Raw genomic sequence first — 25,534 nt, 5'->3', positions numbered from 1 at the left:
AGGTGCAAAGTTTATTTCTACATTTGAAGAGGGGCAAACTTAACGGGAAAATCTCAACTCCCATAAACGTGTGTGCATTTATTGAATTACATTAATGACCAGATAGAGTTGCACTAAAAATTCACCCCCCACCCCTTGTACATTCAGTTTATTAGTAACCTTAACGATCTTTCTTCTGTTTGCAACAAACCAAATTCACCACAAAATGCCAATTTTACTGACTCCTGCAGTCTCAGGATTATTCACCCCTTCATGACCAGAATCTTTAGTGCTTACTAGAGTCCTTCTGGCTGTTACGACCGGCTGCAGATGCATAGCCATACATCAGCTTCTGGCAGAGATTCTGAGTCCATTTCTCAAGGACAATGGCCTCCTGGTCACTAATAATCTTGGGTTTTATTTTTCAGCCAGCTTCTTCACATCCCATCAAAGATTTTCTACGGGGATCAGGTCAGGGGACTGTGACGGCTGTTCCAGAATCTTCCAGGACTTCTTCAAACACTGAGCCTTGGTGGACTGCGAGGAATGGTTAGTCCTGTGGGAAGGTCCAAACTGCAGCTTCTTCACAGAAGACATGACATTTTGTCCTATGATTTACTACTACTTGATTGAAGTCATCTTGTCTTCCACATGTAATGTTTCACCGAGCCCCCTGCCGTGCTTCACTGTAGGCATCACCAAGCCCCCTGCCGTGCTTCACTGTAGACATCACCAAGCCCCACTGTGCTTCACTGTAGACATCACTGAGCCTACGCCATGCTTCACTGTAGACACCAACAAGCCCCTGCCATGCTTCACAGTAGACATCATTCAGCCCCCTGCCATGCTTCACTGTAGACATCACCAAGCCACCACCATGATTCACTGTAGACATCACAAAGCCCCGCCATGCTTCACTGTAGAGATCATCCAGCCCCGCCATGCTTCACTATAGAGATCGTCCAGCCCCCACCATTCTTCACTATAGACACCACCCAGCCCTCACTGTGCTTCACTGTAGAGATCACAGAGCCCCCGCTATGCTTTACTGTAGAGATCACAGAGCCCCCTCTATGCTTTACTGTAGACATCACAGAGCCCCCCACCATGCTTCACTGTAGAGATCACCGAGCCCCCACCATACTTCACAGTAGACATCACCGAGCCCCCACTGTGCTTCACTATGGACATCACCGAGCCCCCACCTGCTTCACTGTAGACATCACCGAGCCCCTGCCGTGCTTCACTATGGACATCACCGAACCCCCGCAATGCTTCACTGTGCCGTAATTCACTGTAGGCATGATGGAGCCTCTGCCCTGCTTCACAGTAGACATCACTGAACCCCTGCCATGCTTCACTGTAGACATCACCGAGCCCCCGCTTTGCTTCACTGTAGACATCATCGAGCATCAACCATGCTTCACTGTAGATATCATCAAGCCCCCGCCGTGCTTTACTATGGACATTACAGAGCCCCCGCTATGCTTCACTGTAGACATCACCAAGCCCCCGCTGTGCTTCACTGTAAATAGTACCAAGCCTCCACTGTGCTTCACTGTAGACATCACCAAACTCCCACCATGCTCCACTGTAGAGAGCACCAAGCCCCCACCGTGCTTCAATGTAGACATCACTAAGCCTCCACCATGCTTCAATGTAGACATCACCAAGCTCCCACCGTGCTTCACTGTAGACATCAGAGCCCCCACCGTGCTTCACTGTAAAGATCACCGAGCGCTTGTCGTGCTTCACTGTAGACATTACCGAGCCCCGCTGTGCTTCACTGTAGGCATCACCGAGCTCTCGCCGTGCTTCACTGTAGACACCACAGGGCCACCACCATGCTTCACTGTAGAGATCACCAAGTCCCTGCCGTGCTTCACTGCAGAGATCACTGAGCCCTCGCCATGCTTCACTGTAGACATCACCGAGCTCTTGACATGCTTCACTGTAGACACCACAGGGTCCCCACCATGCTTCACTGTAGACATCACCAAGCTCCCACCAAGCTTCACTGTAGACACCACAGAGCCTCCGCTGTACTTCACTGTAGAGATCACTGAGTCCCCGCCATGCTTCACAGTAGACATCACACAGCCCCCACTGTGCTTCACTGTAGAGATCACCAAGCCCCCGGCGTTCTTCACTGTAGACATCACTGAGCCTCCGCCATGCGTCACTGTAGACATAACTGTGCCTCCACCATGGTTCACTGTAGAAATCACTGAGCCCCTCGCAGTGCTTCACTGTAGACATCACCGAGCCTCCACCATGCTTCACTATAGAAATCACTGAGCCCCCACCGTGCTTCACTGTAGACATCACAGAGCCTACGCCATGCTTCACTGTAGACATCACCGAGCCCCCGCTATGCTTCACTGAACAAACTGTCAAATCACAGGTCAAACTGTGACATAATTCTAGACATCTAGAGCATCTTCAAAACAGCAGTTTTTGTTTGGTGTTCCTATTATACGGAGGGTCTTGTGGGGTGTTCCTTTTATATAGAGGGTCTTGTGAGGAGTTCCTATTGTATGGAGGGTCTTGTGGGGTGTTCCTTTTGTACGGTGGGTCTTGTAGGGTGTTTCTATTATATGGAGGTTCTTGTGGGGTGTTCCTATTGTACGGAGGATCTTGTTGGGTGTTCCTATTATGCAGTGGTTAATGCCTAAGAAAAGTGGTTATAGGTCAGGAATACACAAGGGCCAGGACAAGGCTCATGATGTGTGCAAGGAGTGAAGGCTTCTGGTTTGATCCCACAGAAGAGCGACTATCCCCCAAACTACTGGTAAAAGTACTGCTGACTACTATAGAAACTTGTCAGTACACGCAGAACATGTGGACCCTCATCCATCACTGAAAGCCCCCTACAATGGGCTCATGAAAACTGGGCCATGAAGCAATTGAAGAAGGCGTCCTGGTGTGATTAAAAACATAATTTCAGCTGTATCCAGCCTTCCTCAGGTTCTGAAGGTTGGTCAATACATTGGGCTCATATACACTTATCCCCGTATGAAGTAGAAGGAACTACCAAACAACACAGACAACAACATGAAACGTATATACAATATATTCCTCCATACAATTTTTAGCATATATCATTAGTAGTTTACACCTATAAAAAGAGAGGATACAGTATACCCACATTTTCATTGCCGATATGAAAAGGATCATACATATAAGAATGAGAAACTACTTTGATGGAAGCTGATAAGGTTCAGAAAAGCAAAGAAGTGTTGTCTATTTAGTAGCAGTAAAATGCAAACTAGCCACAGTATATGGCAATTACAACGGAAGCCGAAGGGCTCAAAAGACTAAGGAAATCGCTGTCCGTTTTAATACTGGATTCTGAAAAAAAGAAAAGAGAAGGTAAGTATCGCTATATGGGACTAAATCAGTAATCTGAGGGACAGGAGTGTGTGAACTTGTATCACCGGCGTATCACGTGCCCCGGATACTTTGTATCAGAGCGGCCAAAGAAATGTGCAGCGATGGAGCAAACTTTGTAGTCTGTATATCCAATATGATTCCTTCATATTTGGTGTTTTCCATTTTGAACATCAGAACTTATTTTTTTTCAAGGGTGTAACCTTAATCACATGAAAATCACTGTGTGTTTAATAGTGAGATGTCGTGAAAGGCTTCATATTAACAAACCATAATTTCTCAGTATTAAGTCTATGTCCATTCATGCGTAACCGCAAGGTTTGTGCAGTGCGGCCGATACATTGAAGACTTCAAGTGCAGTCAGCCGCATAGACGACAGTCAGAATTACAGAACGGTCTCTGGTTTATATGATATATCTCACATATACTATTAGATTTTTTTCTGTTTAGAATGATGATTGATAATTCTACAACAGCAGCACTTTTTATCCCACATCTGAAGACTCCTACATTCACATTAATTGATGTATCCATCTCAAGTCTTTTTTCATTTACTTGGTGCAACAGTATTTTGGATTGTAATACCTCTGCGACACGTGATATTTGGTTCTACTAGAATCCACCCTTTTAATATCGGTTCTTTTTTCAAAAGATACCAATTGTGAGGACCTGGCCACTTACGAAATACTTTTCCAGCACTGAGCACCCATTTTCGTCTATCTTATTTTTGTGTTTTGTTAGAAATTTGCTTGCTGTGATTTGTTTGCTCATCAGTTCAACCTCAGATATCAAGTGACTTTATCTCGGGGGCCTTGGGCCATTGTTCTCTCAGCCAAAGGACCCCTTATGTAGATGGAAAGAGTGGACACAGTGGAGCCGTCACCACAGGGGGTCTTACATGCAGTCTCAGCTGAAGGCTCTTGGAATATTCTTCATTGTTTCAGCTAAAGTAAATGCTTAAGAGGGAGGGTGTCATCACTTCTGACCTTTGGAGGGGGCTGACCCCAGGGAGGAGAAGGGATACATGCTTTAGTGTTGAGTTTGTGGAAGGACGCCGAAGGGAGAGGATCGATGGCTATGGACGTGGAGCCGAAGTATGAATGGCTTATGGATTGTTGGAGATCAGTTACAGGCTAAGCTGGATAAACATGCTACAGTTGTGGATATGTTGTCTGGATTTAAACTTTCTTAAAAGGATTGTGACTGCTGGATACTTGTGCTTCCATCATTTTATCTGTCGTCTGGAGGATCGTGGACTGTGACTACAGACTAAACTGGCTGGTGATAGGAAATCTGTGGGCCAACCAAAAGTTGGGAGACAGTGAGTATCGCCTGGCACAAAGTCAGTGGAATTACTGATCCCAGATTGGGAACTTGAGGACTGAGAAAACTGTATTTTGGCCATTTACCTGGAATTGCTTTATTACCATGGATGTGATTAATAAAATATTGTTGCATTGTTAATCTGCCTAGGTGATTACTTACAACCCACAACCTCAGATCTCTACGCCAATATTTTTGAGGAATATTTGACAGTTTGATTTCCTTTGTTATAAGAGGTAATGAAGCTACATTTCCAGTTGATATTTAATTGATCAGTATCTTGCTCATTTCTCTTTTTGAAAATTTAGGGGAAACATTATTACTGGAGATGCAATCATTTTGAGATACAGTATATCTAGATTTGTTTTATACGCTGTCTCGTTTTTTTGGATATCTTTTCTCAGAGAAGCTTTCTCTTAGTATTTTTGATATACACATATAATCTTCTGTTAAAGTACAATGTCTCCTGATATGGCCTAATTGACTAAGGGGAATATTTATTTTCCACTTGGGGAAAGGTGCTCTAGAGAAGTCCAAATGTCCATTTCCATCCAAAGATTTAAAATCTGTTTTGGTCATGATTGACTTATTAGCATGGAATAACTTTACAGCAATAAATACAATTCTTTTATAATAAATATTAGCAGTAAAAGATATTCCCCATTCATTTTTATTTAATATCTCAACAAAGTGGGAAGCTTCTGAAGGGGTATCGCACCAAATGAGGAAAATTGGAATCAGGAATTTTTCCCCCTTGATGCAAATTGGCTGAAGGTGTTCTAGGTTTTTTTGTCTTCTTCTGGATCAACAGATTTAGGCATAGGGATTTTAGTAATACCATTATTAGAATTACAAGAGTAATACAAAATCTAAAACTAATTAAAAAATTATAAAAGGGTTCATTTTTTAATTGTAAAAGTGCAGCAATAATAAAAATGGTAATGATAATACATTGGTGAGGCCGAGTCCCAGTTAGTTAGTAAGTTAGTGTAGTGTTAGTGCAGGGAGAACAATTGGGGGAGGAAGGTGGAACTTGATGGACCTAAGTCTTTATTCAACTTATGTTACTAAAAAACTTTTTGACAGTGAGGGTGATCAATGAGTGGAACAGGCGGCCACGAGAGGTGGTGAGTTCTCCTTCAATGGACGTCTTCAAACAGAGGCTGGACAGACATCTGTCTGAGATGGTTTAGTGACTCCTGCTTTGAGCCGGGGGTTGGACACGATGACCCTAGAGGTCCCTTCCAACTCTACCTTTCTCTGATCTATGTAGCGACGATAATATTTAATATGGTTACGTTAATAATCAGATGTGATAGGGGCTCAAATCGCCCTATGGAGAGATAAGCATAACTTGGGGTGACCTGAGTCCCCATCGCTGTGCCATGTCACTGCAGGTATAATTTTTGCTGGAAGGAGAAAAAATTGTGTGCGAGTATAAACTAGAGACCATTCAATAGAAACTGTTTCTGTTCGTATTTAATATTACAATCCATTGTCAGACAGTGATCTCCGGCTTGAAGACCCAATTCATGGCTGATATTAGAACAGGTTGCTCTACGGGAAGAATATAAACTGGTGGAGGTAGTATAATGGGGCGATGTGCTGCTGTCATGGGGATGTAGCACATATTCCCTACCTACAGCGCCCCCTTCATGGCAGCGGGATGATAATGGCGGCGCCTCTACCAGCAGAGAACGGTCGGTCAGGATTGAGGACCATGATGAGATCAAGGCGATGACTTGACCCCATATCTGGAGACGCTCACGTTACATCTCCATCTACCTGATGACGCACACCATTGTGCAAGTGTTTGGGGCCGTAACATCATCAGAATCAGTCACTTCTGATGTAAAAGTGAGCGGCGCTTTATACCCCCGGAAATGCTCAGCTACTAACATCCTGCAGAAATCTGGTAGCGTCCAGGGATTGAGGGGTCACAGGGGAACATATTAGGAAGTTTGTATTAAAGGGTTTGTCCAGTGTATACAAGTTATTATCTATAAGGAAAGGTGATAACTCACTAATCAGTGGGGTCCAATCGCTGGGATCCGCATAGATCAGCAGATTGGGGGACGTTTATCCCCATTGCAGATCGGCAGCCCCACAGGGAACGAACGGAGCGGTGGCCGAGTATCTGCAGGGCCGCTCTCCAAGTGGTCAGGACCCCACAGATCAATAGGTTCTCACCGATCCTGTGCAGAGGTGAGGAGACCCCGTCACTGTTATGGTTGGTTTACAGTAATGCGCTTACAGAAGAAAAGCCAACAGACATCAGCACAGACAGTATATAGTATATATCCTCTAGTGGTGACATCAGCACAGACTGTATATAGTATATATCCTCTAGTGGTGACATCAGCAGACTGTATATACTATATATCCTCTAGTGGTGACATCAGCAGACTGTATATAGTATATATCCTCTAGTGGTGACATCAGCACAGACTGTATATTATATCCTCTAGTGGTGACATCAGCACAGACTGTATATAGTATATATCCTCTAGTGGTGACATCAGCACAGACTGTATATTATATCCTCTAGTGGTGACATCAGCACAGACTGTATATAGTATATATCCTCTAGTGGTGACATCAGCACAGACTGTATATTATATCCTCTAGTGGTGACATCAGCACAGACTGTATATAGTATATATCCCCCAGGGGTGACGTCACTGCAGATCAGATATTACTGTATATAGAGACAGACGTTCAGTCCTCCAGGGACAGTACACAGGAAAGTCCTCTGGATATATAGATAAAGCAAAATTACACTCAGCAGTCACAGATCCAAGTGAGATAAGAGTGGAGCTTTATCCCCCCATCTGGTGCCCCCCAGTCCCCTCCATTATACCCCCAGTGGTGACGTCACTGCAGGCCACATATCAGTGTATACACGGCTGTATATATCTGCCCCAGCAGTGACATCACCACAGCTCTCCCCATACATGTATACACCCCTTGCAAGCCGGGCTGTGCGCTCTGGGGGGTCTCTGCTCCGCTCTGGGGGTCTCCGGGCCCTGGCTGCAGGGGTCTCCGGGGCAGGGTCGCCGTGCGACGCTCATTATTCACATATCACCATCCCCCCCATGTCAGCCCCTGATCTCGGCCTCCCATTGGCCGCTGTCTGCCGTGACGTCACAATCATGATGAGAATTGATGATCGGACGTGCTGATTTCATTGTCTGGAGCCGGAGCAGCGCGGACCCGGCCCGGCCTGGGGATCCCGGCGGCGGGGGGAGGTAGGTGGAGGCCGCGGAGCCCCGGGAGGTGAGCGAGGCCCACAGGCCGGAGCGGGGATCGGGGGGCAGCGGACGCGCGGACCTGGGGAACTTCAGGGGTCGCACACGCCCCCTACTCCACATTGTATAGCAGCAGAGATCGGTGCACGGGGTTTCTGTAGCCCCTGCTCCCCCGTCTGCACATCCTGCGGCTCTCCAGCAGCGCAGGGGTTAATCTAGAATTCATCCGCCCCCCCCTTCCCGGCCTCAGTGTGGGGGGGAGCGGCGTCCTGCCTTCCCCTCCCCCTGCCGGCGCATGCGCACAGCGCCCCTCCTCTCCAGCGCTGCACCTGCCTCCGGCCGCTCTGATACAAAGTATCCGGAGCACGTGACCCGCCGCTGATACAATGTATCCAGTCACAGGCTGCGCACGTGACCGGGAGACGTCATTACCGGGGGAGGGGGCTGGACGGATGTGACGTCACTTACCGGCGATTTACATATCAACATGGGTGACGTCATGTACACATTAATTTGTGTAGATCTGTGACGTCATGAATATAAATACCTGCACATACTGCAGTGACATCACAGCTAAGTGTCTATACACAGCCCTGACGTCACACACATACATATATATGCACAGTGAGGGCGTCCAGGGCGTCAGCGGCGCCCCCTCTGGCTCCTCTTCGCTTCACATTTTTCCTTCGCTCCTTCCATATCTGTATCTTTATTAACTGACGCTTATTTTGTTCTTCTTCATCAGTGCGGCAGAAATTCCCCGAGGTGATCTGATCCGAGCGTAGGATGGAGGGAGCTGTGGCCCCGAACGTTGGGGAAGTCACCTCCACCGGCTCCCAGGGGTATCAGCCCGAGGTGGGAAATCTCCCAATATGATTGGAATAGCTCAGGCTGCGGCTTCTCCGGAGTCCAGTAAAGAACTGGTCACTGAACTGATACCATACTTCCCAACCGTCCCGTTTTCCGCGGGACTGTCCCGCTTTGAGGTCTTAGTCCCGTGTACCGTCACAGCTCAGCTGTTCTCCCGGCTGTGGAGGGTGGGGGGGAAGTTGCGGCAATGCAGCAGCAGGCACAGGTAGTAGCTGGCAGCTGCAGCTACCACGTGTGCCCGCTGCTAGAGAAAATGAATATTCACTCTTCTCCACGCCCATGGGAGAGGAGTGAATATTCATTCTCCTTAATAGCGCACACTGTCAATCTCAGCCGCCGGCTCCTGCTGTGGCTCAGCGATCCTCTGTGCCAGCTAATTAGAGAGAATGAATATTCACTCTTCTTTACTCCCATGGGCCTGGAGGAGAGTGAATATTCATTCTCTTTAGTAGAGAATAGTCCCGGCGTGAAGAGGAGTGAATATCCCCGCAGATCACATCAGCGTCTGAGGGCGTATGGCAGAGATGTCATGAGCTGCTCAGATGCTGAGGTGGCAGAACAGGACGCATCACTGGAGTAGAGGGGAGTAAGGTGAGTAGAAGTGTTTATTTTTTTCATGTCTGCAGTGATGGGGGGCCATGCATACCAGGATTGCGGATGAGGGGGCCATGCATACCAGGATTGGGGATGAGGGGGCATTACATACCAGGATTGGGGATGAGGGGGCCATGCATAATAGGTTTGTGGATGAGGGGGCCATGCATACCAGGATTGGGGATGAGGGGGCCATGCATACCAGGATTGGGGATGAGGGGGCCATGCATACCAGGATTGGGGATGAGGGGCCATGCATACAAGGATGGGGATGAGGGGGCCATGCATACCAGGATGGGGATGAGGGGTGCCATGCTTACCAGGCTGGTGACATGTGAACACGGCCTTACAGACAAAAAAGCAAGATGTCATATAGTGAAGCTACATAAAGATGAGAAAGTTCTGGCGGATCCAACTGTGAATGAAGGAACAAAAAATAATCCACAACTAGAGATGAGCAGGACGCACAGATGACGTCACGCCGGGGACTCCGGAACATTAGAAATTCACGGCCTCGTGTCCAGCTGCCAGGTAACACTGACCTGGAGGCTGAACCAGAGACCCGGGAATCCATCCGCTCATCTCTAGTCCCAACTGTCCCGGATACAGCGGACGGTCCTGGATTTCAGTCTGCACCCTGCAGTCTCGGGCGTCTGCTGAATGCCCCTCATTACCAGTGCCCCTCTGACAACTCCTCCTGCCAGGGGAGAAAGAAATGATAAATGGGCGTGGATTGGGGTGTGGGCAGGGGCGTGACCAAAATGATCTGTCCCTCTTCCTCAAAAGTTGGGAGGTATGCTGATACTTTGTTTTCTTCCATGGAATCGATGGCTCGTGTTTGCCGCTGTTAGGCTTTCATCACAGCCGCCATGCAGCTGCACCTTCCCACCTGCTGGTTTCCATCTTTCTCCGCCGTTCTATGGCTCTATGAAGCCAGAGCTATCAATCAAAGAAGGGGGAGGGGATAGAGGGAAAACAAGCAGGTGGGAAGGTGTATAGAAGTGATTGGCCGCCATGATGCCCCGAGAGTTTGGATGTGGTTGGATCGCTCAGTCTGTGCTGAGAGTCCCTTTTAATGGCCGAGTCTGATCCGCAAAACAGATGAGAATAGGACAAGATCGGAGACCTGGATGTAAAACTGATGGTGCATGATCGGTCCATGTGCGAGCAAAAAAAACAGACCGTGCACAGACGAGTCATACGGATGTGTGAATGGAGCCTTAGACTTCATAAACTGTGTTTGATTTTCTTTCAACCACTCTTGCAGCCGGCGCTTATCATTGTCTGAAAAATTCCAGCATGCCGATGAGGTTTTTGAACGATAACAAACGTTTGTCAGTCGAGCATCAGGTGCAAAATGAACAATCGATTTTTATGGTTCAAATCGGCCACATTGGGCGACTTTTCTCTAATGTGTGGGCTACATTAGGCTTTCCTTCACATATGACTTTTTTATTGATTTATTTTTATTTATTTATTTATTTTTTTTTTTTTTTTACATTTAGATATTTTTTTGCAGCCGTTGTTAAATATGCTACAGAAGCCGATGGGAAAATGTCCCGTCAGCAGATCCACCCGAATCCCGTTTTTCATGTCTTCAGATAGAAGCCCTGACGGAGCCACTGACATGTAGCTAAAATGTAATGTGAATCCAGCCTAAGAAACACTGCCACACCCGTCCGTGCTTGTGTCTGATTCTGCATTATTGAAGTGCATGGGGCTGAGCTGCAATTCCACATATAACCTATGAACCAGAGTGGCGCTATTTTTGCTATGTTTTTCTAATTCTGTACAACTTTTTTAACTTATTGGTCTTTGCTGTGTGACTTTCAGCTGCGGGTTTGGGGTGATTTTTTTTTTTTTTGCTGTAGATTTGCTAGTCCATTAGATTCCTGTATTTCGCTGTTACAGATGAACCTCCGCTCCGTGTTCAGTGCGGAGCAGCAGAGGATACTGCAGCGATATTATGAAAAGGGTATGACGAACCAGAGCAAAAGCTGCTTCCAGCTGATACTACAGTGTGCACAAGAGACAAAGCTGGACTTCAGCGTGGTCCGGGTAAGTGGCTGGAGAGGGGGAAGGAGTGCGGAACAATCACACACAAATATCCAGTATATCCAAATATAAGCTCTCTGCTGTCAATGAATGGAATATTTGTTTGCTTCCAGAGGTGACACATCCTGACCGAATACTTTTCATAGCTGAGGCTTTGTTACAATTGTATCCACTCTAGACAATCCTTTGTGAGGTAAATGCATCCACAGCATGAAAACCTCTTCTGACCTGATGGTTTGTTACATTCTACACTCACTGATACATAGTATCATTCTGGAGTGCAAAACATTGTGAAGACTGGTGCAACTGTAACAAATCCTCTGCAGTTGAATATTGGGACATATTGACATTGGTTGTCCCCTGATTAGTATATCTATAGGGTCTGTTCCCTCATAAGTTAGTGGCTGGAGACTCGTACATGTGGCGCCCCAGAGACGGGAGGATGTGGTGGCATCACTGGGCTGCGCGGAGGCTCTGTTCCTTTCCGCTGGCATTCCGCAGTAGAACTGGATTCTGCATATTGTCTTTTGTTTGCTTTATTTCTCCAGTATAAATGTGACATTATTATAAGTCAATATTGTGACCGATTGTTTATTTAAGCTTTCGGTTCAGACTCTGTGTAAATAGATCACATTACTGAGAACGCAGCCTGCAACATACAGCAGTATGACTTCAGTGCTGTAATATCCCAACATGCCTGACTTCATCATTAAAGGAGCGACCCGGAGGCAAAGTCATTTTGCTCCTAACTCCCTATCTATTTGATGCTATAATCGAAGCAATTTTCTAATATACTTGCTTTAAAAAATCCCTGCCGTTCCCTAACTACACTGTCTAAAAACTACTGTATTTTTTTTCCTCTACTTACTGTGTAATGACAAGTATCCCAGTGCATGCTGGGATACTGAAACTAATCCTCATCAGTGAGGGGGGCAGGGGCTGTGCCAGTGACCGCAGCCTCTGCCCCCTGCTCTGATGATGCTTAGTTGAGTATCCCACAATGCACTGGGATACTCGTCATTACACAGTAAGTAGAGGAAAAAAATACAGTAGTTTTTAGACAGTGTAGTTAGGGAACGGCAGGGATTTTTTAAAGCAAGTATATTAGAAAATTGCTTTGATTATGGCATCAAATAGATAGGGAGTTAGGAGCAAAATGACTTTACTTTAGGGCCGCCCCTTTAAGGCATGCAGAAATGATTAGCATTTTGGCCAATGTCTGTTTCTTCTACATTAGATAAATGTACAAACTGTCCACTTTACATTATAGGAGCTCAGCAAAGCTTATAGGAGGGTGCATGGCTGCAAGCTTACTGACTGTTTCCAATACAACCAGCAGAACACTGAGTGCAGCTCTGGAGTATAATACAGGATGTAACTCAGGATCAGTAATGTAATGTATGTACACAGTGACTGCACCAGCAGAATAGTGAGTGCAGCTCTGGAATATAATACAGGATGTAACTCAGGATCAGTAATGTAATGTATGTACACAGTGACTGCACCAGCAGAATAGTGAGTGCAGCTCTGGAGTATAATACAGGATGTAACTCAGGATCAGTAATGTAATGTATGTACACAGTGACTGCACCAGCAGAATAGTGAGTGCAGCTCTGGAGTATAATTCAGGATGTAACTCAAGATCAGTACAGGATCAGTAATGTAATGTATGTACACAGTGACTGCACACCAGCAGATTAGTGAGTGCAGCTCTGGAGTATAATACAGGATGTAACTCAGGATCCGTAATGTAATGTATGTACACAGTGACTGCACCAGCAGAATAGTGAGTGCAGCTCTGGAGTATAATACAGGATGTAACTCAGGATCAGTAATGTAATGTATGTACACAGTGACTGCACCTGCAGAATAGTGAGTGCAGCTCTGGAGTATAATACAGGATGTTACTCAGGATCAGTAATGTAATGTATGTACACAGTGACTGCACCAGCAGAATAGTGAGTGCAGCTCTGGAGTATAATACAGGATGTAACTCCGGATAAGTAACGTAATTGCACATTTCCACAGTGCCCAGCGACACCTGCCATCACTAATGTTTCCATAGTTTGGTGACTATATTGTATCTCCTGTGTTACCACATAACGTCCCATTTCCTTTATTTCCAGACCTGGGTGGGTAACAAGCGGAGGAAGTTGAGCAGTAAGACTTACGTGGAGACTGGAGGCCAGTTACAGGGCTCAGTGTCTAATTCACCATCACGTCCCCAAGAGGCAACTGTGAGAACTGTACCAAATATGCCCCGTAGTCAGCAGCCCCCCAGGACGTCCTCTGGAGGGGACCTCATCATGACTTGTGTGTACAGTCCAAATAACTCTTCTAGAGTAGGGACCACAGCTCAGACCACCACTCCTAAGGCCGATCTCCTGAAGCCCACCCTGCAGAGGGCGCCGGTGAGGACTGAGGCGGAGTATCACAAGCTGCAGGCTCCGGTGCAGCGACCGGCTCCTGTGGTCAAAACCTCAATGCAGCCGATCGAAGGAAAGACTGTGATGTTGCCTCGTCAGCAAAATGTGGCAAATCCAACCAACTCCATGTATTCTGCCAAGAGAAACTTTGGGGGCTCCAGCCAGATGATCGAGAGAATTGCCCCTCAAAAGACAATGACTTGGTCAGTTAAAAATGTAGCAGAGGCTCCTGGGGGGCAACGCTTGCACAAACCTGAGCAGCCAAATGTAAGCCCCATCCCTCACCTGTCCACCGGGCAGCGGCCCAGGGACTCGGCCTGTGGTCTGAGTAACCTGGAGATCCGGGAAGTGTTTTCCTTGGCGCCTGGTGAGCATTCCTCCAGAACGCTGAGTGCTGGACTAGAGGAGAGACCCCGGCCGCCAGAGAGTAACTGCTTCTCCATAGCTATGGAGACGGGAGACGTCAATGATGAATACGCCCGCGAGGAAGAACTGGCGTCCATGGGGGCCCAGAACCAGCTCTGTTCAAAGTTTAGGGAAAGCAACAGTTCACCACGCGAAAACCGGTCAGCGCTGTCGCCGGTCCCTGTACGGACAGGTAGTGCCAAAATCCACCAAACCAACACGAGAGAGCCAGCCGAGAATACAATGTATCACAGCAGTGACTACTACATGCCCCCGAATACCTCAGCACACAACACAAGCAGCACACAATACCCCGGGCACAACGCCGCGCGGAGCAGCCTGCACCGACACTACAGCATAGCCACCCAGCCCGGAGGGATGATGCCCACCCCAAACAACTACCAGGTAAAGAGGGACCAGAGCCAGCAAACAGCGGGGCGGAGAACATGCTGCCAGAGGCACGGTGGGGACCAGGGTTTTAGTTTGGTCTTTAGTTAATGATTATTTCTAAAAAAAAAGAAAAAAATCCACCGCAGCACAGAGTATTAAAGGAGAACATTGTGCTGAGATCAGTGAGTGTTTGTATAACTCTGCGACCTCAGTACAAACCTCTCCTGAAATACTCTGTGCTGCTGGGACCCACCTCTATCCATTATGTAACTCTATGACCTTCCATAAGATCAGTACGCCCCCTGCTTCCTGAAATACTCTGTGCTGCTGGAACCCACCTCTATCCATTATGTAACTCTATGACCTTCCATAAGATCAGTACGCCCCCTCCTTCCTGAAATACTCTGTGCTGCTGGGACCCACCTCTATCCATTATGTAACTCTATGACCTTCCATAAGATCAGTACGCCCTCTCCTTCCTGAAATACTCTGTGCTGCTGGGACCCACTTCTATCCATTATGTAACTCTATGACCTTCCATAAGATCAGTCCGCCCTCTACTTCCTGAAATACTCTGTGCTGCTGGGACCCACTTCTATCCATTATGTAACTCTATGACCTTCCATAAGATCAGTACGCCCTCTCCTTCCTGAAATACTCTGTGCTGCTGGGACCCACCTCTATCCATTATGTAACTCTATGACCTTCCATAAGATCAGTACACCCACCCAACCCCCTCTGAAATACTCTGTGCTGCTGCGCATTCCTCTACTGAAATACTCTGTGCTGCAGGGAGACCCAGCTTCTTTCATCATGTAACTTTGAGACTACAACTTCCCAAAGGATCATCTCCTCTCTTTCCTGAAATCCTCTGTGCTGCTGTGGGCCCTGCTCTGTCCGTAATGTAACTTCCAATCCCTGATCTCCAGCCAGATGACCGTACTCTGATCCAGCCCACTGCTCGGAGTCCTGCTAGCTGCACAGAGTATTTCAGGAGACCTGTGTGCACTGGTCTTGTGGTAGACATATGCTGTACATGACATGATGTTTGGAGTAGAAAGAAAAGTGGGTGGTCACAGACTGCCAGTTACATAGTGTAAAGAGCAGGGTCCCCCAGCAGCACAGATGATGTAAGGATATAAATGTGCTAATTTTGTGTGAGGTCACCTATTGGCTGGTTATATGGTGGAACTAGTGGGGTCTCCAGCAGCACAGAGTATTTCCAGAGATGTTTGCTGATCTTGTAGGAGGTCGTAGACTGAGAGCTGCATAGTGACACGAGGAAGGTCGTCACAGGAGCACAGAGTATTTTAGGAGAGGAATATTGACTGTCCTGTATGTAGCGTCGTCCATGTCTGGAAGTTGTAACTTGTCCCTTTCTCTCCGCAGATATCAGGAAACCTCACCGTGCCTTGGATAACAGAGTGCTCGCGGAAAAGAACAGTGAGTGAGTTTATCTCGGTGATTTCCCCAAATAATGAACAGATGAGAGAAGCGGTAACGACCCTGGAGACAGTCACACCGCATATGGGTCTGCTCTGCATGTTATGCCTAGGAGTCCAGTGGGCGGGCCTAATCCGTGACTGACAACCTTCTGTGGGTGACTGCAAAGAGATGGCTGCCAATCACTGATGAGGACCGCCCACTGGACTCCTAAGCTCGGCATAAACATTTATTTGTATAAAATACACATTATACTAAAGCTTCCACTATAAATCTGTATAATTCTGCTCATTATCCTGCAGTCACGGCTCAGGCCGTCTGGTCACTGCGACAGGTTCGTTTTATGAACTGGAGGTTTGTGTCGACTGTTATCATCTGAACGCGACGGGCTGCGGATTACTGGAGTTCTGTACCCTGTCCCTACTCTCTGTGGCCCGGGGTCTGGGCCCGGTCGCTGCTCTCTGTGGCCCTGGGCCCGGTCGCTGCCCTCTGTGGCCCGGGGTCTGGGCTCGGTCGCTGCCCTCTGTGGCCCGGGGCCTGGGCCCGGTCGCTGCCCTCTGTGGCCCGGGGCCTGGGCCCGGTCGCTGCCCTCTGTGGCCCGGGGGCCTGGGCCCGGTCGCTGCCCTCTGTGGCCCGGGGGCCTGGGCCCGGTCGCTGCCCTCTGTGGCCCGGGGGCCTGGGCCCGGTCGCTGCCCTCTGTGGCCCGGGGCCTGGGCCCGGTCGCTGCCCTCTGTGGCCCGGGGGCCTGGGCCCGGTCGCTGCCCTCTGTGGCCCGGGGGCCTGGGCCCGGTCGCTGCCCTCTGTGGCCCGGGGGCCTGGGCCCGGTCGCTGCCCTCTGTGGCCCGGGGGCCTGGGCCCGGTCGCTGCCCTCTGTGGCCCGGGGGCCTGGGCCCGGTCGCTGCCCTCTGTGGCCCGGGGGCCTGGGCCCGGTCGCTGCCCTCTGTGGCCCGGGGCCTGGGCCCGGTCGCTGCCCTCTGTGGTGCCCTCTGTGGCCCGGGGGCCTGGGCCCGGTCGCTGCCCTCTGTGGCCCGGGGCCTGGGCCCGGTCGCTGCCCTCTGTGGCCCGGGGCCTGGGCCCGGTCGCTGCCCTCTGTGGCCCCGGGCCAGGGCCCGGTCGTTGCCCTCTGTGGCCCGGGGCCTGGGCCCGGTCGTTGCCCTCTGTGGCCCGGGGCCTGGGCCCGGTCGCTGCCCTCTGTGGCCCGGGGCCAGGGCCCGGTCGCTGCTCTCTGTGGCCCGGGGTCTGGGCCCGGTCGCTGCTCTCTGCCTCATAGGCCTCTGTACGCTTCTCCTTTAGCTTCAGGCTTCTGCGCTCGGTTCATCATCATCATTTCTGTTTGAAGGGTGGTGGGAGGTAAAGATGCCCCCCGAGGTGCCCCCTCTCATGTCGAGTGCTGTACAGACGGCGTTTGTCTGATCAGGGCCCTGGGGATTATGTGATAGCTCAGTATAACATCATCTCTGCTAATGATGACCCTCTGTGGATCCTCTGCACACCCCCAAACCTGAACGCAGTCCCATAATGCCCCGGTGCGAGCTGCGTCCGGATATCTCCGCATCCAGGCAGCTCCGCGGGACGGTGGAAATCCCTCCGTGCTGCAGATTCCCTCGGTGCAAGTTTCCGAGATCGATTTCTCCAGGTGTTTTGTGCTCGAGCGGAATGCAGTGGTAGACTCGGGCACGGAGGTAGACGCGGGCGCGCTGTGCCCAGGAAGCCGCCTGACTTAATGGCTGCCTTTCAAGTGCTGCTGATCCGTGTAAATAACTGAGGAGAAGGGAAAATACTGTGATGGGAGGTAAAACATTGATTAGGCAGATTAGTCTCAGGTTGTAGACGAGCTCGCCACCTTCCATTATGCCGCCGCTCGCTCCTCCACCACATAAGATCGCTTCCCGCTGCTCCGGCGCATTATCCAGGAACAATCAGCCGCTGATCTTTTATTTCCCTGCCAGACGTTCTGCTGAGTGTGAGATGAGCGAGGAAATGCCGCCGCACAGAGGAGCGCAGGAACGCCGAAAGTTAGGGCTCGTCCTGTGACCGCCGCATCCATAAGGTTCTGCATCCGCTACGCGACACTGCGGGTCAGTGAGAAGCCTTCATCACCATCATGTGATGGCCGCCGTGTGATTCACTTCTTCACCTTTTTCAAGATCTCTGCTTGCTGCCAAAACAATTCTTGTTTTTACATCCAGATGCTGAAAATCTGCGCAGGCCGATTACTACTCACAGCTGGGGCTTTGCAACAATGTAACATAAGTAAAATACACCAGACTGCTGGGCACAGAGAGGATTGTGTAGACCGGATACATAATATCACATGCTGTTACAATGTTGCAGAAAGCTGAAAATGTCTATAGAATTTGTTATGTTTGTCTGACGGAAATCTGAGCTGAGACCAGGAGGAGGAGGAGGAGGAGGAGGATGAAGATGATGATTTCTCATAATGTAGAACATGGCACTCATCGTGTAATAGGAGCTTCCACTGTTTCCTCAGCTCCAGGACCGCACTCAGTTCAGTGACCACGACCTCGCTCAGCTGAAGAAGTACTGGGACAATGGGATGACGAGTCTGGGGTCTGTGTGCCGAGAGAAGATAGAAGCCGTGGCCTCCAACCTGAACGTGGACTGTGAAATAGTGAGGGTAAGTGACTGAGGAGCAGAGTGTCGCCATATCCCCCTCCTACACGCGACATACACAGATTTACACAGCAACGTGTTACTCCACTCACTGGGGCAAAACAACCCACACCGCAGTATTATAGTAGTTATATTCTTGTACATAGGGGCAGTATTATAGTAGTTATATTCTTGTACATAGGGGGCAGTATTATAGTAGTTATATTCTTGTACAGAGGGGGCAGTATTATAGTAGTTATATTCTTGTACATAGGAGCAGTATTATAGTAGTTATATTCTTGTACATAGGGGCAGTATTATAGTAGTTATATTCTTGTACATAGGAGCAGTATTATAGTAGTTATATTCCTGTACATAGGAGCAGTATTATAGTAGTTATATCCTTGTACATAGGAGCAGTATTATAGTAGTTATATTCCTGTACATAGGAGCAGTATTATAGTAGTTATATCCTTGTACATAGGGGGCAGTATTATAGTAGTTATATTCTTGTACATAGGAGCAGTATTATAGTAGTTATATTCTTGTACATAGGGGCAGTATTATAGTAGTTATATTCTTGTACATAGGGGGCAGTATTATAGTAGTTATATTCTTGTACATAGGGGGCAGTATTATAGTAGTTATATTCTTGTACATAGGAGCAGTATTATAGTAGTTACATTCTTGTACATAGGGGCAGTATTATAGTAGTTATATTCTTGTACATAGGAGCAGTATTATAGTAGTTATATTCTTGTACATAGGAGCAGTATTATAGTAGTTATATTCCTGTACATAGGAGCAGTATTATAGTAGTTATATCCTTGTACATAGGGGGCAGTATTATAGTAGTTATATTCTTGTACATAGGAGCAGTATTATAGTAGTTATATTCTTGTACATAGGAGCAGTATTATAGTAGTTATATTCTTGTACATAGGGGCAGTATTATAGTAGTTATATTCTTGTACATAGGGGGCAGTATTATAGTAGTTATATTCTTGTACATAGGAGCAGTATTATAGTAGTTATATTCTTGTACATAGGAGCAGTATTATAGTAGTTATATTCTTGTACATAGGGGCAGTATTATAGTAGTTATATTCTTGTACATAGGGGGCAGTATTATAGTAGTTATATTCTTGTACATAGGAGCAGTATTATAGTAGTTATATCCTTGTACATAGGGGGCAGTATTATAGTAGTTATATTCTTGTACATAGGGGCAGTATTATAGTAGTTATATTCTTGTATATAGGGGGCAGTATTATAGTAGTTATATTCTTGTACATAGGGGGCAGTATTATATTAGTTATATTCTTGTACATAGGAGCAGTATTATAGTAGTTATATCCTTGTACATAGGAGCAGTATTATAGTAGTTATATTCTTGTATATAGGGGGCAGTATTATAGTAGTTATATTCTTGTACATAGGGGGCAGTATTATAGTAGTTATATTCTTGTACATAGGACCAGTATTATAGTAGTTATATTCTTGTACATAGGACCAGTATTATAGTAGTTATATTCTTGTACATAGGGGGAAGTATTATAGTAGTTATATTCTTGCACATAGGAGCAGTATTATAGTAGTTATATTCTTGTACATAGGGAGCAGTATTATAGTAGTTATATTCTTGTACATAGGAGCAGTATTATAGTAGTTATATTCTTGTACATAGGGGGCAGTATTATAGTAGTTATATTCTTGTACATAGGAGGCAGTATTATAGTACTTATATTCTTGTATATAGGAGCAGTATTATAGTAGTTATATTCTTGTACATAGGGAGCAGTATTATAGTAGTTATATTCTTGTACATAGAGGGCAGTATTATAGTAGTTATATTCTTGTACATAGGGGGCAGTATTATAGTAGTTATATTCTTGTATATAGGAGCAGTATTATAGTAGTTATATTCTTGTATATAGGAGCAGTATTATAGTAGTTATATTCTTGTACATAGGAGCAGTATTATAGTAGTTATATTCTTGTACATAGGAGCAGTATTATAGTAGTTATACTCTTGTACATAGGGGCAGTATTATAGTAGTTATATTCTTGTACATAGGAACAGTATTATAGTAGTTATATTCTTGTATATAGGAGCAGTATTATAGTAGTTATATTCTTGTACATAGGGGACAGTATTATAGTAGTTATATTCTTGTACATAGGAGGAAGTATTATAGTAGTTTTATATACAATATTACAGACCTCGTGCTTGCAGGCTCCTTACATTTTGCACAGTTTATTAGCTATAATACTGACATTGTAGCGATTCTGTTTTATCTCCATTCTTTGTGGGTCACTCCGCACCGCGTCGGCTCTGCTGTATGCCACAGATAAAGCCGCTATGTTTTTTCGGGAGGTAAATATATAGTTGGATTTATCAGTAAATGTCCAGGCAGCAGATTTCCCGGTTGAGGACTCTTTGGACGCAGGGAACTTTACAGCAGGAATTGCTTATGAGGCGGGGGTGAGCTGTGGGGAACATAAAGCAGATTTGTAGCCGAACGTGATTTTTTTTTCTCCAAGTAAACCAGTTAATATTGTATGAGGCTCCGGCCAGCAAGGCCTGAAATAGATTTTTGGTCGTGTATAATAAATAACCGTCCTGGTAAACTCCTTACTCATCCTGTCTGTGCTGCTAAATATAGCGCTGGGTGCAGGTGCGGGGGGCACTGATCAGCGGGAGCCGCAGAGCGTCACGTGCGCCTCTAGGGTATGAGGCCTCCGCTCTCTGCAGGCTCGTGGTATCTGCACTGGTAACATGGCGCCATTGCATTGCCCGGTGTGTATGCCGGCGGGGGCCATTGTCGGGATAGCATTGTGGTCATTGAATCGTGTGCCGCTATTTGCCTTCCGCGTCGGCGCCGGTTCCAGCTCGTGTTGTCGATCGCTCTGATATTGATACAGTATAATTATAAATCCGCCTCTGTCGGATTTCCATTCCCTTCTCTCGGGGTCATGTCCTTGTCTTTATTTCTGCAGACGTGGATCGGGAATAGAAGAAGAAAATATCGATTAATGGGCATCGAGGTCCCCCCTCCCCGCGGGGGCCCCGCCACCTTCCCCGAGCAGCTGGAATCTGCCTCCTCCATGACGCCGTCGGAGGATCCTGTGGCCGGGGTGGTGGAAGAGAATGACCGGCACGATGAAGTGTCCATCTGCCTTTCCGAAGAAAGTTCTCAAGGTAAGAAGTCTGGCCCCCGAAATACACAACACCATGGCGGCATGAAGGTCATGTGCGTGACGGGCGGCACCGTATACTGCAGTCACACCCAGAGCTGCGTTCACACTTTATTGTACTCCAGTCACACCCAGAGCTGCGTTCACACTTTATTGTACTCTGGTCACACCCAGAGCTGCCTTCACATGTTATAATACTCCAGTCACACACTTTATTATACCACTGTATTGTCTAGGGCTGTGGTTAAATGCTCCTTTTATATATCGTCAAGTGCAATGTGAATATTGAAGTTTAGCTACATGCAATGTTTGATAACAAGTTTTGGGAGAGCAAGCCGGGCGGGAGAGCAAGCCGGACGGGAGAGCAAGCCGGACGGGAGAGCAAGCCGGACGGGAGAGCAAGCCGGACGGGAGAGCAAGCCGGACGGGAGAGCAAGCCGGACGGGAGAGCAAGCCGGACGGGAGAGCAAGCCGGACGGGAGAGCAAGCCGGACGGGAGAGCAAGCCGGACGGGAGAGCAAGCCGGACGGGAGAGCAAGCCGGACGGGAGAGCAAGCCGGACGGGAGAGCAAGCCGGACGGGAGAGCAAGCCGGGCGGGAGAGCAAGCCGGGCGGGAGAGCAAGCCGGGCGGGAGAGCAAGCCGGGCGGGAGAGCAAGCCGGGCGGGAGAGCAAGCCGGGCGGGAGAGCAAGCCGGGCGGGAGAGCAAGCCGGGCGGGAGAGCAAGCCGGGCGGGAGAGCAAGCCGGGCGGGAGATGCAGAGAAGGGATGTTGGTTGTTTTTGGAGCCTAAAAAGCCTGAAAAAAATTGCAAAAAAATCGATAGCGGGAAGAGCCTCCAATCATAGAAGGATGGAAATTGCTCATGGAATTACCAGGAGAACAACCGGTCCACCGGCAACTCCTGTGACAGGAACCGTCAATTCTGTGGTACACCCGGCGGTGGATGGGGCGATAGCACTATTCTGGAGACGCCCGGCGGTGGACGGGGCGATAGCACTATTCTGGAGACGCCCGGTTGTGGACAGAGCGATGGCACTATTCTGGAGACGCCCGGCGGTGGACGGGGCGATAGCACTATTCTGGAGATGCCAGGCGGTGGACGGGGCGATAGCACTATTCTGGAGATGCCAGGCGGTGGACGGGGTGATAGCACTATTCTGGAGACGCCCGGCGGTGGACGGGGCGATAGCACTATTCTGGAGATGCCAGGCGGTGGACGGGGCGATAGCACTATTCTGGAGATGCCAGGCGGTGGACGGGGCGATAGCACTATTCTGGAGATGCCAGGCGGTGGACGGGGTGATAGCACTATTCTGGAGACGCCCGGCGGTGGACGGGGCGATAGCACTATTCTGGAGATGCCAGGCGGTGGACGGGGTGATAGCACTATTCTGGAGACGCCCGGCGGTGGATGGGGCGATAGCACTATTCTGGAGACGCCCGGTGGTGGACGGTGATCCAGAGGCATATATACACGCTCTTGGCAGAAAGAGCTCACTGACGGTTTCTCAGGTAGCTCATTCTGCAGACAGTATAGACAGCGCAGAACGGAGGCTCCAGAAGGCAAATGGTCAACATTTTTATGAAACCCAAAAGCATAAATGATTTTCAACCACAAACACGGGAGATTCTGCTGGAGATTCCCAATTCAATGGCACAGTCTGCATCCACCCTGACACATGTCTTCTCTCGCCAGCACACAGACGTCCAGTGCACACAGTAATGTCATATCTATGCTTCTCCCATAGTAGGCGACATTTCAATGGGAAATGATGAATCGTGGGAGGAAGCTCAGATTTCTACACGTCTACAACCTGTAAGTCAGTTTCTCCCCGGATCGAGGCAGCGGTGTGGCTGCTTTTCCTGCCGCGCTTTGGATACATGTGACGCTCCAGCTTTGTGGCACCGCTTTGCCCTCTGCATCTCCCGTATTCCTGCCCAGGCCACACACTGTCACGACACCGCTCCTGTCCTGCACCACTGCATCCTGATATACGGTGAAACATTGAAGGGTGGTCTGGATAAGGGGTGGTCTGGATAAGGGGTGGTCTTGTAGAGGTTACTCTGTACTTCGTGTTTGTATCATTGGTGGAAACGTAAGGAAATTCACAGCTACAATGATAGAGGTTGTTGTCCTCTGTGGCTCTTCAAGGATAGTAAGACTACAATGCCCATCATCCCATGACAGCCACATGCTGGAGGTTGGGTTCTTCTTAATCTGAGGCCCCAGATTATAGGGGAAACGACAGACCTTTTGCACCCAATTATACAACAAATTGCTAATATTTTAGTATTAAGTTTCCAAACTGAAGGATTCCTTAAAGGGCCGGTGCACAGTCTTAGGAAAATAAAGCATAAAGAGGTTTTCCACCTTTTTGGGACTTTTTTCACGTAACTTGTTTTCACCCTACAAACCCCTTTATCTCCACTTCATCCACAGGATAGATGATAACTGACTGATCGTGGGAGTCCGAGTTCTGGGATCTGCACCGATCGTCAGAACATGGAATATTTATCCCGATTGTGGCAGTTTTATCCCCATTACAAAAATGATGGGCAGTTAGGACGCCCGACCGCAACGCTTTTCTATGGTGGTCGAGCAAACTACTCTATTCTAAAGGAGATAAAAGTGCATCGTTCTACCAGCGGTCGGACCCCCCAATAAATGCTTCTTCCTGCAGAAAGTTTGTTACCGCTCGCCTGAGTTAACTGAGAATCCGTCAGTGAGCTTGCTATGCCCGTCTGGAGGGGAGTTAGCAGTGCTGTTATCTGTCTTTTCCTGACCTCCTCTCAGCTGATTTATGACAACAGCAAAGTTGAATGTGCAGGATAACAGAGAGCTTGTAAAGCCAAACGGTGCAACATTTTTAATAAAACCTAATTGCAAAAATTATTTTTAGCCCCAATTACATACATATAGGTAATTATCTATAAGTATCTATACGTTTTACTTGCATGAATGTTATCGCAGTTAAAAATAATCTTAGACATACAGATTGTCCTCCAGAGGTGGGCAGCCCCTTTAACAATGAAAAAGTCTCAAATTTACTGATCAGTTTCGTTATTGTTTTTTTTATTTAATAAAATTTCAACAAATTCTTGATGGAAACATAAAACCATCTGTAAAAAAGCTGAAGGTGAAAAGAGGATTCTACAAATGGGTAATGATCCTAAACACACATCAAAATCCACAATAGACCACCTCAAAAGGTGCCAGCTGAAGGTTTTACAATGGCCCTCACAGTCCCCTGATCTGAACATCATTGAAAATCTGTGGCTGGACCTCGAAATAGCAGAGCATGCAAGACGCCCCAGGAATCTCACAGAACTGGAGGAATTCTCCAAGGAAGAATGGAGGAAAATCCCTCAAACAAGAATTGAAAGACTCTTATCTGGCTACAAAAAGCGTTTACAAGCCGTGATACTTGCAAAAGGGGGCGCTACTAGGTACTAACCATGCAGGGCGCCCAAACTTTTGCATCGGTCCATTTTCCTTTTTGTAATTTTTAAATTGTAAAAGGTGAAAATATATATTTTTTTTCTTTCCTTTTTTGCCTAAAATACAAAGGAAATGTGTCATCTGTAACTTCAGGAATATT

At 47.7% G+C, this 25,534-nt stretch overlaps 1 protein-coding gene across 3 annotated transcripts in view; it reads left to right on the top strand.

The window, feature by feature from the left end:
- The first annotated feature begins 7,794 nt into the window (after nucleotides 1-7,794).
- The window catches only part of HDX (highly divergent homeobox), a 44,195-nt gene continuing 26,455 nt past the window's right edge, over nucleotides 7,795-25,534 (top strand). Inside the window, exons 1-7 of one of the 3 annotated variants that reach the window (XM_073642149.1) lie at nucleotides 7,795-7,940; nucleotides 8,686-8,795; nucleotides 11,316-11,462; nucleotides 13,586-14,695; nucleotides 16,070-16,123; nucleotides 18,615-18,761; nucleotides 21,737-21,938. In XM_073642149.1, coding sequence (XP_073498250.1) covers nucleotides 8,727-8,795; nucleotides 11,316-11,462; nucleotides 13,586-14,695; nucleotides 16,070-16,123; nucleotides 18,615-18,761; nucleotides 21,737-21,938 — 1,729 coding nt within the window. In that variant the 5' untranslated portion in view covers nucleotides 7,795-7,940; nucleotides 8,686-8,726. Of the gene's footprint in view, nucleotides 7,969-8,685; nucleotides 8,796-11,315; nucleotides 11,463-13,585; nucleotides 14,696-16,069; nucleotides 16,124-18,593; nucleotides 18,762-21,736; nucleotides 21,939-25,534 lie in introns of all 3 variants that reach the window. The other 2 variants (XM_073642147.1, XM_073642148.1) reach the window with 2 other exon arrangements.

This window comes from Phyllobates terribilis, unplaced genomic scaffold (assembly GCF_046119375.1).
Source record: "Phyllobates terribilis strain yellow unplaced genomic scaffold, ASM4611937v1 Scaffold_7__3_contigs__length_470593459, whole genome shotgun sequence".
Classification (NCBI taxonomy): Eukaryota; Metazoa; Chordata; class Amphibia; order Anura; family Dendrobatidae; genus Phyllobates; species Phyllobates terribilis.
This window is presented reverse-complemented; position numbering and strand designations above follow the sequence as displayed.